At 48.2% G+C, this 15,645-nt stretch overlaps 1 protein-coding gene across 1 annotated transcript in view; it reads left to right on the top strand.

Moving 5' to 3' along the window:
* Positions 1-15,645, top strand: part of LOC119977196 (radixin-like) — a 113,875-nt gene that overhangs the window by 58,826 nt on the left and 39,404 nt on the right. Inside the window, 2 exon segments of the mRNA XM_038817893.1 lie at positions 1,823-1,906; positions 12,664-12,810. Of these exon segments, the coding sequence (XP_038673821.1) occupies positions 1,823-1,906; positions 12,664-12,810 (231 nt within the window).

Genomic DNA, 15,645 nt, shown 5'->3' on the forward strand with positions numbered 1-15,645 from the left:
TTATTCTACTGATTTTGAAGGCAGTAATTTTTAAAAAACCAGCAACACATAAAGGTCTTGTATTTAATTAACGCATTCATATTCAAATGTTCCTAAGCACTTCACAACTAACAAATTACCTTTGAAGTATAATCAATGCTATGTACAGCACAGCAAATGAGATCAATCCCTAATTGACTTTGTTGGTGGTGGATGAAGGATGAATATTGGCCAGGATACTTTGGAATACTCTGGCTCTTGATCTCTTGCATCCATCTGAACAGGTGAAAAAATGAAATGAACATCACTTATTGTCACAAGTAGGCTTCAAATGAAGTTACTGTGAAAAGCCCCTAGTCGCCACATTCCGGCGCCTGTTCGGGGAGGCTGTTACGGGAATCGAACCGTGCGGCTGGCCTGCTTGCAAAGCCAGTGATTTAGCCCTGTGCTAAACAGCCCCATAGTAGAGGTAGAGGTGAGGGATCAATTTAACATCTCCCCTTCAACAGCACAGCCTTACCTCCGTATTGCACTGCAGTACTAGCTTGAATTTATATGCCTGAGACCTAGAATTGGACCTGGAACCTTGTGACTTGAGAATGGCACCACTGACCTAAGATCACAGTTTATACACACAAATTAATCCATTTTGTTGCGGAGTTGAGGGTTCAAATTTGTAATCCGTTTGTTTCAGTCTTGCAAAACTAGTTAAATAATGGAAGATAAGTCAATTAATTTTTTTTTTTTTTTCTGTCCCCCTATTTCATTCTCCTGCGTGAAGTATTTTCCTTTTTCTTTTTTTCTCCTTCCTCCTCTGCCACCACCCAAATTACAAATTTGCTTTGTCGAACACTTGCCTCTGTACATCCTCCTTGAATTGGTACATTGTGATCTACAGTTGTGTTCTCGTGTTGAAGCAGACCTAGTTTTTCCCTCATCTATATGGTGCTCCAATTCTCAATCCAGTTGAGAATTAATTTGAAAACTAATCCCAAAGGATTAGCTATCATCGAATCATAGAATTTACAGTACAGAAGGAGGTCATTCGGCCCATCCAAGTCTGCACTGGCATTTGGAAAGAGCACCCTACCTAAGCCCACACCTCCACCCTATCCCTGTAACCCAGTAACCCCACCTAACCTTTTTGGGCACTAAAGGGACAATTTTAGCATGGCCAATCCACCTAACCTGCACATCTTTGGACTGTGGGAGGAAACTGAAGCACCCGGAGAAACCCACGCGGACACGGGGAGAATCTGCAGAGTAGCCCAAGCTGGGAATCGAACCTGGGACCCGGGAGCTGTGAAGCAACAGTGCTAATCGCTGTTGCCATGCTGCCCAAACTTGAATTTTCTTAATCTAGAGGATTTAATCGGCTAATGTATTCTGAATTCCGTTTCCATTCTTGTTGGAACCAGCCCCTCTTTTATTTTTCAACATGCGACTGAGCAATGAACCCCTTGATCGAGTGATTGCCGCGTAACTGTTGGTTGGTTATCAAGCTCGTGTTCTGAAATGTTTGCTGTTGCAGAGTAACTGGTTGAGCTTCTATAAAGCACAATGATTTGTAAAATATACAATTTGTTTATTTGAGTTAAATAATACTTGCAATTTTTAATTTCTCTTTTATATTCCATAGGTTATATATGGTGTTGTAAAGTACTTTGAGTGTAATGGCAAAGATCACTCTATGCTTATACCTGTCATTAACAGTTCAATAATTTTAGCATCATTGCTTGAAATGCTTGAATATCTTGGATGTTGGTTAAGTGCACTAGTGCGAGCAATGTTAAATACTTCAAACATTTTTAACCTTTTTTAATTTAGCACTATATGTTCTTAGTGTCTTAGAACAGCATAAGTTGACAAAAGAGCAATGGGAAGATAGGATACAGACTTGGCATGAAGAACACCGAGGAATGCTGAGGTAAGATTTGATGTATGTAGTCTTCACATTGAACCACATTGATAGAAGAGTTTTTTTTTCAAGCGATAAGAGTTTAAACATTTTGTGCTTGGCTTTTTGCATACGTTTTCATTTTCTGGAATATAATCAATCCATTGAATCCTATTCTGAAGACTAACCATAAGGACTGGTATTTGTTTTCCCCTTGTATATTATGCTTTAGGAATACTCTTAACATGCCATTGATCATAAGCATATTAAAGTAATGAGAACACTTTGAAAAGGTAAAAGATCAAATGTTTGGGTTTAGATTTATTGTCACGTGTACAGTGGTCCAGTAAAAATTATTGTTCTGCATACAGTCCATGCAGATCGTTCTATACATGAAAAACATAGAGGGAGGGAGGAGGGGGGGGGGGAGAGAAAGGTTTGTTACAATTTATGTTGTCACCTCTTGGGTTCTGACTCATCGATTGCTAAATAATTAGTGGGAAGAGAGGAAAGTTGATGGAAGTTCCACCAGTCTTGGGCACATAAGTGGATGTAAATTTTGTTCACGCCTATTTGTAGCAGTAAAAGAAAATAAAGAGCAGATTTAAATTCTAAAGAATAACTGATGAAGCAAAGATGCAAAAGAACAGATTATAAACCCATAATGTTATCAGGTTTGCGGTATTCCAGTCCCAAAGGGCAGAATGTTGCCTAATTCATTGTCCATTTAAGGATGGCTTAAATTGCTTTAAGGGTAAAACTAAATTGTGTATCTTTTGCTGTGACATTGCATTATAAAATAAATCCCCAAAAATTCTGCGTGGGTTTCGCCCCCACAACCCAAAAATGTGCAGGATAGGTGGATTGGCCACGCTAAATTACTACTTAATTGGGGAAAAAATAATTGGGTATACTTTAATTATTTAAAAAGTTGAGGGGACCCCCCCATGGAAGGACAGCTAAGTAAAATAAAACTCTAGTCCGATATGTAGAAAAGATAATATACTGTAAACCAGCAAAACATGACTAAAAAGGGTGGCAGTACGCAGAATACAAGAGAAGGCTAGCACGTAACATAAATATAATAATAAAAGTTTCCACAAGTTTTTAACTAGGAAAAGAGTATCCTCTGCATGTGTTTGGGGAATTGATAGAAGTAACGAAATGGCAGAGATGTTGAATTTGGGAGTCAGTCTTCACTGCAGAAGACTTGGAAAATGTCCCATTGATGCTTGAAAATCAAAACTATCATTAGGGGAAAGATGTGGGAAAATGATTAGGACCTAAAGGCTGAAAAGGTCTTTTTTTTTTTAAAATAATTTTTATTGAAATTTTTCGATACAAACATTTACCCCTACTACATTTTAAATTATACACAACAAATCCCCCCTGGAAAATCCTCCCCACGCCCTCCCCCCGCGCGCACTACCCCCCCCCCCCCCCCCCCCCCCCCCCCGCGCTACCAGTCTAGCAACCAAACCGTTTTTCCCTTTCTGCCGATGGCCTCGGGCAGTCATTGCCCGTGACCCCCCGCTGACGTGCTCCCTTCGCTGCTATCCCCCCCCCCCCTCCCTTTCCCCCCCCCCATTCTCCCCGGGTTGCTGCTGTTTCGGCCTCCAGTTCCTATCTCTGATCCAGAAAGTCAAGGAAGGGCTGCCACCCGGCCGGAAGAACCCCTGTACCGACCCTCTCAGGGCGAATTTGATTCTTTCCAATTGGATGAAGCTTGCCATGTCGTTTAACCAGGTGTTAACACTTGGTGGCCTTGTGTCCCTCCACTGAATCAAGATCCTTCTCCGAGCTACCAAGGACGCAAAGGCCAATATTCCGGCCTCCCCTGCCTCCTGTACTCCTGGCTCCACCCCAACCCCAAAAATCGCTAGCCCCCACCCTGGTTTGACCCTGGTTCCCACCACTCTCGATACCGTCCCCGCCACCCCCTCCCAGAACTCTTCCAGTGCCGGGCACATCCAGAACATATGTACATGGTTCGCAGGGCTTCCCGAACACCTAACACACCTGTCCTCACCCCCGAAGAACCGACTCATCCTAGTCCCCGTCATATGGGCTCTGTGCAGCACCTTAAATTGGATGAGGCCCAACCTTGCGCACGACGACGACGAATTGACCCTCTCTAAGGCATCCGCCCATGTCCCATCTTCTATCTGCTCTCCCAGCTCCGCTTCCCACTTGTCTTTCAGCTCCTCTATCGATACCTCCTCCACCTCCTGCATTATTTTGTAGATGTCCGAGACCTTCCCTTCTCCGACCCAGACCCCTGACTGCACCCTATCACTCACCCCTCTATCGGGAAGCAAGGGAAATCCTTCCACCTGTCGTCTGGCAAATGCCTTCACCTGCAGGTATCTAAACGTGTTCCCCGGGGGGAGCTCAAATTTCTCCTCCAGCTCTCCCAGGCTCGCAAACCTCCCCTCTATGAACATGTCCCTCAGTTGCCTGATGCCCGCCCTGTGCCAGCTCTGGAATCCCCCGCCAGTGTTCCCCGGGACAAATCTGTGGTTCCCTCTCAGTGGCGCCGCCATCAGACCCCCCACTTCCCCCCTGTGTCGCCTCCACTGCCCCCAGATTTTCAGGGTGGCCGCCACTACCGGACTCGTGGTATACCTTGTGGGGGGGAGCGGCCATGGTGCCGTTACTAGCGCCCCCAGGCTTGTATTGCCGCAGGACGCCCTCTCCATACGTTTCCAAGCTGCCCCCTACCCCTCCATCACCCACTTGCGCACCATCGATGCGTTCGCCGCCTAGTAGTATCCGGAAAGATTGGGTAGCGCTAATCCTCCCCTGTCCCTACTCCGTTCCAAGAAAATCCTTCTCACTCTAGGGGTGCCATGCGCCCACACATAGCCCATAATGCTGCTAGTTACCTTCTTGACGAAGGCCCTGGGGAGAAAGATGGGCAAGCACTGGAACAGAAACAAGAACCTCGGGAGGACCGTCATTTTGACTGACTGCACCCTCCCTGCTAGCGACAGCGGTACCATGTCCCACCTCTTGAACTCCTCCTCCATCTGCTCCACCAGCCTTGAAAAGTTCAGCTTGTGGAGGGTCCCCCAGTTCCTTGCCACCTGCACCCCCAAGTACCTGAAGCTCTTTACTGCTCTCTTAAAGGGGAGCCGCCCAATTCCCTCCCCCTGATCTCCCGGGTGTATCACAAAGACCTCACTTTTACCCACATTTAATTTATATCCCGAAAAGTCCCCAACTCCGCTAGTATTTCCATTACCTCCGGCATTCCCCCTTCCGGGTCCGCCACATATAACAACAAATCATTCGCATAGAGTGATACCCGATGTTCCTCCCCTCCCCTTGTCAGTCCTCTCCACCCCCCTGAACCCCTCAGTGCCATCGCCAACGGTTCGATCGCTAATGCAAATAGTAAGGGGGATAGGGGGCATCCCTGCCTGGTACCGTCGATGGAGCCCAAAATACTCTGACCTCCTCCCGTTTGTAACCACACTCGCCATCGGGGCCGAATACAGCAGCTTCACCCACTTGATAAATCCCTCCCCAAACCCAAACCGTTCCAGCGTCTCCCACAGGTATTCCCACTCCACCCTATCGAATGCCTTCTCTCCGCATCCAGTGCTACCACTATCTCAGCCTCCCCCTCCACTGCTGGCATCATAATCACATTCAACAGTCTCCGGACATTTGTGTTAAGTTGTCGTCCCTTTACGAACCCCGTCTGGTCCTCATGGATTACCCCTGGCACACAATCCTCTATTCTGGTTGCCAGGACCTTTGCCAACAGTTTGGCATCTACATTCAAGAGGGAGATAGGCCTGTAGGACCCGCACTGTACAGGGTCTTTGTCCCGCTTCAGGATCAAGGAGATCAGGGCCTGTGACATTGTCGGGGGCAGAACCCCCCCCTCTCGCGCCTCATTGAAGGCTCGCACCAGCACTGGACCCACCAAGTCCACATACTTCTTATAAAATTCCACCGGGAACCCATCCGGCCCCGGCGCCTTCCCCGCCTGCATCTGGCCTATCCCTTTAACTAGCTCCTGCAGCTCTATCGGCGCCCCCAGCCCCTCCACCCGTTCCTCCTGGACCTTTGGGAACCTCAATCTATCGAGGAAGTTCTCCATTCCCCCCCCCTCCTCCTGGGCGGCTCAGACCGGTACAATTCCCTGTAGAAATCCCTGAAGACCCCGTTCACCTCTTGCCCCTTCTGCACTACGTTCCCTCCCTTCTCTCTCACTCCCCCAATCTCTCTGGCTGCATCTCGTTTGCGCAGCTGGTGTGCTAGCATCCTGCTCGCCTTTTCCCCGTACTCATAGACCGCGCCCTGTGCCCTTCTCCATTGCGTCTCCGCCTTCCTAGTGGTCAGTAGGTCAAACTGGGCCTGTAAACTGCGCCGCTCCCTCAACAGCCCCTCCTCTGGTGTCTCCGCATATCTCCTGTCCACTTCTATAAGTTCCCCCACCAGTCTCTCCCTCTCCTGCCTCTCCTTCCTTTCTCTGTGTGCCCTTATGGAGATCAGCTCTCCTCTGATCACTGCTTTCAGGGCCTCCCAGACTACCCCCACCTTCACCTCGCCCGTGTCGTTCGTGCCCAGATATCTCTCAATGCCCTTCCGGACCCTTCCGCACACCTCATCGTCCGCCAGCAGCCCCACATCCAGGCGCCACAACGGGCGCTGGTCCCGTGCTTCCCCCAGTTCTACCTCTACCCAGTGTGGTGCATGGTCCGAAATCGCAATGGCCGAGTACTCCGTGTCCTGCACTCTCGAAATCAGCCCCCTGCTCAGTACAAAAAAGTCTATTCTGGAGTACACCCTGTGGACGTGGGAGAAAAAAGAATACTCCCTCGCCCTTGGCCTGCCAAATCTCCAAGGGTCTACCCCCCCCATCTGCTCCATGAACCCCCTTAGCACCTCTGCCGCTGCCGGCCTCCTATTCGTCCTGGAACTCGATCTGTCCAGCCCAGGGTCGAGCACTGTATTGAAGTCCCCCCCCATGATCAGGCCCCCTGCCTCCAGACCCGGAATGAGGCCCAACAGGCGCCTCATAAAACCCGCGTCATCCCAATTCGGGGCATACACATTCACCAGCACCACATTCTCTCCCTGCAGCCTACCCTTCACCATCACGTACCTACCCTCCTTATCTGCTACCACCTGCGCCGCCACGAACGACACCCTCTTTCCCACCAAAATCGCCACCCCCCGGTTCTTTGCGTCCAAGCCTGAGTGGAACACCTGTCCCACCCACCCCCTTCTCAGGCGTACCTGGTCTACTACTCTCAAGTGAGTCTCCTGCAACATTGCCACATCCGCCTGCAGTCCATTTAGGTGTGAAAAAACCCTTGCTCTCTTGACCGGCCCATTCAGCCCCCTCACGTTCCAAGTAACCAACCGGGTCGCGGAGCGACCTGTCCCTTTCCCCTGTCTATTAGCCATGTCCTGTCCCCTGTTCGCCCCGGGTCGACCCTCCCCTTCTGACCCGTTCCCCATGGCGATGGCCCCCCCCCCCCCCCTCTCCTCCCGTTCTTCCCTTCCCGTCCTCGGCCTTTCCAGCAGCAACCCGGTATCCCCCCCTAACCCCCCCCCCCCCCCCCCCCCCCCCCCCCCCCCCCCTGGCTAGGACCCCTCCTAGCCGCGGTGTATCCACCATCGTACTCCCGAGAGTCAGCTGATTTTCGCTGACCCGGCTGCCCCTGCCACACTCCGACTCCTCCCGATGTGGGGGGGGGGGGGGGGAGGGGCCTCCCCCCCCCCCCCCCCCCCCCCCCCTTGCCATCCCTCTCTGACCCCGCTTCAGCGCGGGAAAAGCCGCCATTGCTGGCCACACCCCACTCTTCTCTCCTCCCCCTTCCTCCGTCCCGTGCGCGGGAAACAGGGGAAAGCCCGCGCTTTTGCCCGGCCACACCCTACCCCGCCATCTTCAATTCCACCCCCGTCCCCATCCAAGCCCATAAAAAAGCCCCCTTAAAACGAGAGGAAGAAAAAAGAGAAAAAGAAAACCCGCATAACCAACTTGCACCCCCCCCGTCCCGCCTCCCCAACTTAACAATATAACAATATAAATAACAAATCTCAAATAAATACATAAATACATATCTATGCCTGCATAACTAAATAACTACCCAATAATAACGTATTTAAACATCACCCTCCATCGAACAGAACAGTAACCATAACCCTTAAAGAACAGATCAAAAAACAGTAAAAAAGCCCCCCCTACAACAACAATAGTTAAGGGAAGTTGGCAACGGGAAGAGACACACAAAAAGGAACAAAGAAACCCCCCATAACACAAGTTTCCAAGAAACCAAACGATCCATCAACTTTAACCAAGTTCCGACCTGGCCTAAGAAAGACATGGGCCACTTGATCAGTCAAGGGTACTCGGGCGGCCTCGACCGCCGGCGTTCCCAAGTTCTAGTTCAGGTCCAGCTTTTCCTCCCGAACAAAAGTCCATGCCTCCTCTGGGGTCTCAAAGTAATGGTGCTGGTCCTTGTAGGTGACCCACAAGCGCGCTGGCTGCAGCATTCCGAACTTGATCCTCTTTGCGTGCAGCACCGCCTTCGTCCGGTTAAACCGGGCCCGCCGCTTTGCCACCTCCGCATTCCAGTCCTGATATATCCGCACCGTCGAATTCTCCCATTTGCTGCTTTTCTCCCTCTTGGCCCACCTCAGCACTTTCTCCCGATCACAGAAACGCTGGAATCGCACCAGCACCGCCCTCGGGGGCTCGTTCGCCCTAGGCCGCCTAGCCATGACCCGATATGCTTCTTCCAGCTCCAGAGGCGATGGACCGGCCCCCTCTCCCATCAGGGAGCTCAGCATCTCCGCTACATATTTCGGGAGATCAGGCCCCTCCAGGCCTTCTGCTAGGCCCAGGATCCTCAAGTTCTTCCGCCTCATTCGAGTGTCCAGCTCCTCAAAGCGGCTCTGCCATTTCAGGTGGAGTGCCTCGTGCACCTCCACCTTTCCCACGAGGACCGTGGCCTCCTCCTCCCTTGCAGTCATCTCCTGCTGCAGCTCTCTTATCGACGCCTCTTGGGTCGCCTGGGCCCCCATCAGCCTTGTGGTCGTCGCGTTCATGGACTCTAAGAGTTCCACTTTCAGCTCCGTAAAACACCGGAGGAGAGCAGCCTGCTGCTCCTCCGCCCATTTTCTCCAATCTTCTAGTGCGCCACCGGCCGCCATTTTGGTTCTCTTCCCCCGCTTTTTTCGGGGAGCTGCTGCCGCTTTTTTTGTCGCCCCACTCCGAGTACCGACCATAAAGTTGGTCTCACTCTCCTCAGGGAGCCTTCCCCCACCTGGATTCGTCTTTACAGTACCGTCGGGGCCCTCCAATCGGCCCTTAAACACCTTTGTCGCAGGAGCTGCCAAATGTGCGACTTAGCTGGTCATAGCCGCAACCGGAAGTTGGCTGAAAAGGTCTTGGGACCTGATGGCTTGCATCCAAGGATCTTAAAATAAGTGACTGCCAAGGTAAGAGAGGCATTGGTTATGATCTTCCCAAATTCTTTTAAATGCTGGGAGGATCTCAGCAGATTGGAAAATAGCGAATGTTTTTTTTCCCCAAGAATGGCAGACACAAAGCAGGAAACTATATAGTATAGAATACATTAAGAAGGAGGTTATAGCAGGATACTTAAAATCACACTGATCGGGCAAAGTCAACATAGTTTTGTAAAGTGTTTAACTAATCATGTTTAATGAATCATCAATTAAGAGTTTTTTGAGGAAATAACAATTAAAGGGGAACCTGTAGATGTAGTAGTGTACTTTTCAAAGAGGATTTGATAGGGTGCCACCTTGAGGGTTACATCATAAGACATAGTGTCACATAACATGGAAAAATGATTGGTTAGCTAATGGAGTGATGGGTAGGAATACATTTTTCAGATTGGCAAGCTGTAACAAGTAGAATGCCACAAGGATCAGTGTGGGCCTTGACTATTTACAATCTACATCAATGACTTGGATGAAGGAACCAGATGTGTGGTAGCTAAATTTGCTGCTGATGACGCAAGTAAATTTTCAAGAGGAGGTAGTATCTACAAAGGGATTTTTGAGCACTTGAGTGAGTGGGCAAAAAATTTGATAGATGGGACTGTAATACAGGAAAATGTGAACTTCTCCACTTTGACAGAAAGATTGAAAAGCCGTATACTATTTGAATGGAGGGACTCTGCAGAACCCATTGGCACAGAGGGAGTGGGATGTCCCGGTACATGAATCTCAAAATTAGTATTGAGGTACTGCAAGTGATTAGGAAGACTCGTTATTGGGATGAAGGCTGTATCTCAAAGAAAGCTTGAACAAGTTGGGTCTGTATTGGAGTTTAGAAGGATGAGAGGTTATCTTATTGAAATTGCAAGATTCTGATGGGGGCTTGACAGGGTAGATGTTTCCTCCTCAAGTAATGTTCTTGTTGTATCATAACACATTTGTTTTTTAAAAAATATTTCTTTTCACATTCTCCTTTTTCACATTTTCTCCCCAATTTACACCCACCAACAATAAACAATAATCAATAACAAATATGCCAATCCCCATATCAATAACAACGATCCCATCCTCTCGCCAAACCCAAAACATTCACCCACATGTTCACATAAACAACTGGCAAAAAGGAATCCGGAATCCCCATTAACCCCCCCCCCCCCAACTAATGTTCGATGTTATCCAGTTCTTGAAAGTGCATAATGAATAATGCCCATGAATTGTAGAACCCCTCCATCCTACCCCTCAGTTCAATCTTAACCTCCTCAAGAGTCAAGAATTCCAACAGATCCCCCCGCCACGCCAGGGCACAGGGTGGAGAGGCTGCTCTCCAACCCATCAGGATCCTCCTTCGGGCGATCAATGAGGCAAAGGCTACAACATCTGCCTCCACACCTGTTTCCAACCCTGGTTGGTCCGATACCCCGAATATGACCTCCTGGGGGCCTGGGTCCAGTTTCACGTGCACCACTTTAGAAACTATCCTAAAAACCTCCTTCCAGTAGTCCTGCTGCGTGGGACAGGACCAAAACAGATGAATGCGGTTAGCCCCCCCCCCCCGGCAACGTTCACGCACATCACACATCTTCTACTCCAAAGAATCGGCTCATCCTCGTGAGGTGTGCTCTGTGTACCACCTTCAGCTGTATCTGCCCCCAACCTTGTGCACGAGATGGAGGCATTCACACTCTGGAGCATCTCACACCAGAACCCCTTCTCCATATCCTCTCGCAACTCTTCCTCCCACTTTTGCTTTGATCCCTTCCAGCGGTGCCCTCTCCTCCTCCAAAATAGCTTCCTAGACCGCTGATACAACCCCTTTCTCCAGTCCCCCTGTCGTCAGCACCTCCTCCAGCAATGTGGAGGCTGGCTGCGGGAAGTTCTGTATCTCCTTTCTAGCAAAATCTCGAACCTGCATATATCTAAACATTTCCCCATACTTCACTTCCAGCTCCTTCAATCCTGCAAACTGACCCCTAAGAAACAAATCCTTTAGTGTCTTAATCCCCTTCTCCTCCCATTTAAAAATTTCCATCCCACCTCCCTGGCTCAAATCTGTGGTTCCCCCGAATTGGCATTTCCCTCGACCCTGCCCCCAACCCGAAGTGTTGGCGGAACTGCCTCTACTTTCAATGAAGCTATTATTAACGGACTCAGAGTACTTTCCCGGGGCTATCGGGAGTGGGGCCAAAGCTAGTGCTTTTAATCCTGACCCCCCTGCACAAACTCTCCTCCATTCTGACCCACTGGGAATCAACCCCTCTGTCCCAGCTCCGCACCTTCTCCACATTCGCTGCCCAGATTCGGAAGACCCAAACCCCCTTCTGCCTTCTCCTCTGTAGTAGCACCTGTCTAACTCTGGTCACCTTCCCTCCCCATATGAACGAGGTAATCCTTCCCTCAATCTCTTTGAAAAAAGCCTTTGGCAGGAAAATCGGCAGTCATTGGGAAAATAAACAGAAATCGTGGCAACACGTTCAATACCACATTTGTTAGTTGATATCTGTGCATGTGTTCAGTCTTTTGACGATCGAGCCTCTGGGCATAGAATCATAGAATTTACAGTGTGGAAGGAGGCCATTTGGCCCATCGAGTCTGCACCAGCCCTTGGAAAGAGTGCCCCACGTCTCCACCCTATCCCCCTTATCACCGTAACCCAGTCTAAAGTTTTTGGACACAAAGCGCAATTTAGAATGGCCAATCCACCTAACCTGCACATCTTTGGACTGTGGGAGGAAACCGGAGCACCCGGAGGAAACCCACGCACACACTGGGAGAACGTACAGACTCCACACAGACAGTGACCCAAGCCGGGAATCGAACCTCGGACCTGTGAAGCAACTGTGCTAACCACTGTGCTACCATGCTGCAGTAGTGATTTAAAAAAAACCATGTATATTCTTTAAGCCTTTCCTGCTATCCGATACATACAACTTAAATATCCAGCACACATGTAAAATAAAGACAGGAAATACTCTGAAGTCAGACTAATGTTTAAAGTTGATGATCTTTCATGAATTCTAATGAAAGACCATTGACCTGAAATGTTAGCCCTGCTTTTTCTCTCTACAGATGCTGCCTGATCTTAGTATTTCCAGTATTGGATTTGTTTTTATTTCAGATTTCTAGCCTCTGCAGTATTTCGCTTCTGCATGTGTATGTAATCTGTGCTTAAGTGTTGCATCATTTAGTTATGAATGGGACTGTAGTGCATTTGATTAAATTTATGAACAATCTCTGATGGATCTGGCATTTTGAAATGATGCACCGTAGAATATCTACTTTATTTTTTTGTTGTCACCTAGGGAGGATTCAATGATGGAATACCTCAAGATTGCTCAAGACCTTGAAATGTATGGTGTCAATTACTTTGAAATCAAGAACAAAAAAGGAACAGAGTTATGGCTGGGTGTTGATGCTCTTGGGCTTAACATTTATGAACATGATGATAAGTAAGAACTGTATTAAAATTTTGCATTTGTGATTTTTTAAAATTTAAACCTACAGTTTAATGTGACTGGAGAAAAGTATTATTCAAGTGATTTTATAAAATGTTAAAATAGAAGGGTGACTGCTGAGAACTTGCGCACTGTGATACTGCATTGAGTCTAGATTTACTTCTTGGGATATGGGAAGATAGAAGATTCTGGTTTGCAGGGAAGATTAGAGAGTGGTAAAAGGGATTAGCTGGTTCCTGCTAGTATTTAATGGGTGGTCTACAAAGATTTTGGTTATCCTTCCAAATATCTCTGAAAGGTCATTAATCAAGAACTAGCTCTGTTTCTCTCCACTGCTGTCTGAGCTGAAATTCCAGCATTTTCTTTTTAATTTAAGATTTACAGCAATCTGCAGTATTTTTCTTTTGTATTGGTGCATCCAAATATCTCCTTTTTGGAGATATTTAGGTCTGGTTGTAATTTTTTCCCCCTGTGATAATGTATTTAATGTAGAAATGATATAAATGAAAAGTTGATGTTTTGGAGGGACAGGATTTGGCTTGCCAATGATACTTAGCAATTGAACAGCTCACCACTTTGGCATGCACTTCTTTTTCCTCTTGGGGCCCTCCTTGGGCTCTTCTCACCCAACATTGTCTTCCCATGATCTAATCGTGCCATCTTTCAATTCTTGTCCCCTAACTCCAAACAGGTACTTTGCCCTTCAGTCCTTGCCGCAAAGAATCATTCCTCCTTTCTGCTACTGGTTTGTACTCCTAGCATTCTTATATGGGTTAATTAAGCACTGCAGATTTGTTTATGGATAGATGGCATTCTTAACTTTCCCATTCTTATCTCTTTGTCCCCCCCCCCCCCCCCCCCATATGGTTGTTTGCAAGAGTCAACAATCAGCTTCTTGGATTTTGCCAGTAGATCATCAATCCCTGCCCCTTTTTCACAACAGAATGTCTATTTGCTCATGGTTGAGACTCTTGCCAGTCAAATTATTGTGGATGGTGACACTTCGACCTGAACTTGCCCAAACTGTAGTAGTAGGACCTTTGTCATCTAATCACATGTTGGTCCTTGTCTCCTATGCCTGTGGAACTTTTCCCACCCTTCTCGTTCAACTTTTGTGGTCCTAATTCGTTATCTCCTTCTCAAACCCTGTCCCAGTGTTCTCAAAGAACAATACAGCACAGGAACAGGCCCTTCAGCCCTCCAAGCCTGTACCGGTCATGATACCAACATTGTCCAAAACCCTCAGCACTTCCCTCTATGCCCATCATATCATGTGTTTGTCAAGATGCCTTTTGAACACCATGAATGTATCTGCTTCCACACCTCCCCTGGCAGCACGTTCCAGGCACTCACCACCCTCTGCGCAAAAACGTGCCTCGCACATCTCCTCTAAACTTTGCCCTATGGACCTAACCCTATGCCCCCTGGTGACTAACCCCTCCACCCTGGGAAAGAGTGTCTGCCCATCCACTATCCATGCCCCTCATAATCTTGGAGACCGCTATCAGATCACCCCTCAACCTCTTTTTCTAATGAAAACAGTCCGAGTCTATTCAGCCTCTCTGCATAGCTAACATCCTCCAGACCAGGTAACATCCTGGTAAACCTCCTCTGAACCCTCTCCAAAGCCTCCACACCCTTCTGGTAGTGTGGTGATCAGAATTGTGTGCAATATTCCAAGTGCAGCCTTGATTTTTCATTCCTCCCTCTACAAAGGAACTTGGTAAATTTTCTCAATCCTAAATCATTTTCCTTCCTTCTGATTCCGAAATGTTCTTCCAATGCCTCATTACACATGAGGCCTCCTCACCATGTCACTGCCACTCCATTGTCTTTGTCTTGTGTGTTCCTCTACTTGTAGCCTTTTGATCGCGACCAAGCCATTTCTGTACACAATCCTTGTTTCTCTCATCATCCTCATGTCCCTAAAAACATTTGAACCCCACTTTTATCAGTGTGCTCCAATTGAAAGAAGTCCTCTTTTATGTTTGCTCCCTCCAATGCCATGAATGGACATGAATGTTTTGGCTACATTACTGGAACCTGTATCCTAGTCTTGTTTCTCCTCCAACCTTTAAAAAATTTTTTTTTAGTGTACCCAATTAATGTTTTTCCAATTAAGGGGCAATTTAGCATGGCCAATCCACCTACCCTGCACATCTTTGGGTTGTGGGGGCGAAACCCACGCAAACACGGGGAGAATGTGCAAACTCCACACGGACAGTGACCCAGAGCCGGGATCGAACCTGGGACCTCGGCGCCTTGAGGCTGCAGGGCTAACCCACTGTGCCACCGTGCTGCCCTTCTCCTCCAACCTTGAACTATTCTCACTGAGACACACTACCTCCTTAACTCTGTTCTGGATGCTGATATCTGACCTAAAGTGATTTTCTGTCCTCCAGTGCGATCTCCTCACTTTCAAAATAGCTGCCATCACTTGTCGCCCTCATTCTACCCTTGACTTGTGACCACAGTGTATGCCTCCCTCAACGTCTGCAGCTTCAGCATGGTGACTTCTCCAATATGACTCCCCTATGGTTCAGTCTCCTGAAACCACCTTTGCTTGGTTCTACAAATATAACTCTATCTTTTCCAGCAATTGCTGCTTTTCCTGCCCTTAACCGCTACCTCAAACTTCCCAAGGATCTACCCTTGGTTTCCACCTCTTCCTCATCTTCACACGTTGACCCCTACCGCTGACCAGCTGATTTGCTGCTGAAACATTCGTCCAGAGTTGACTAGTCCAGTGCTGTCCAGATTTAGTGTTGCAACCTTCTGGTGCAAACCTCGGGTTATTTAAATGCTGCAGTGCGTATGCTTTTTGCAATC

This window comes from Scyliorhinus canicula, chromosome 14 (genome assembly GCF_902713615.1).
Source record: "Scyliorhinus canicula chromosome 14, sScyCan1.1, whole genome shotgun sequence".
Taxonomy (NCBI): domain Eukaryota; kingdom Metazoa; phylum Chordata; class Chondrichthyes; order Carcharhiniformes; family Scyliorhinidae; genus Scyliorhinus; species Scyliorhinus canicula.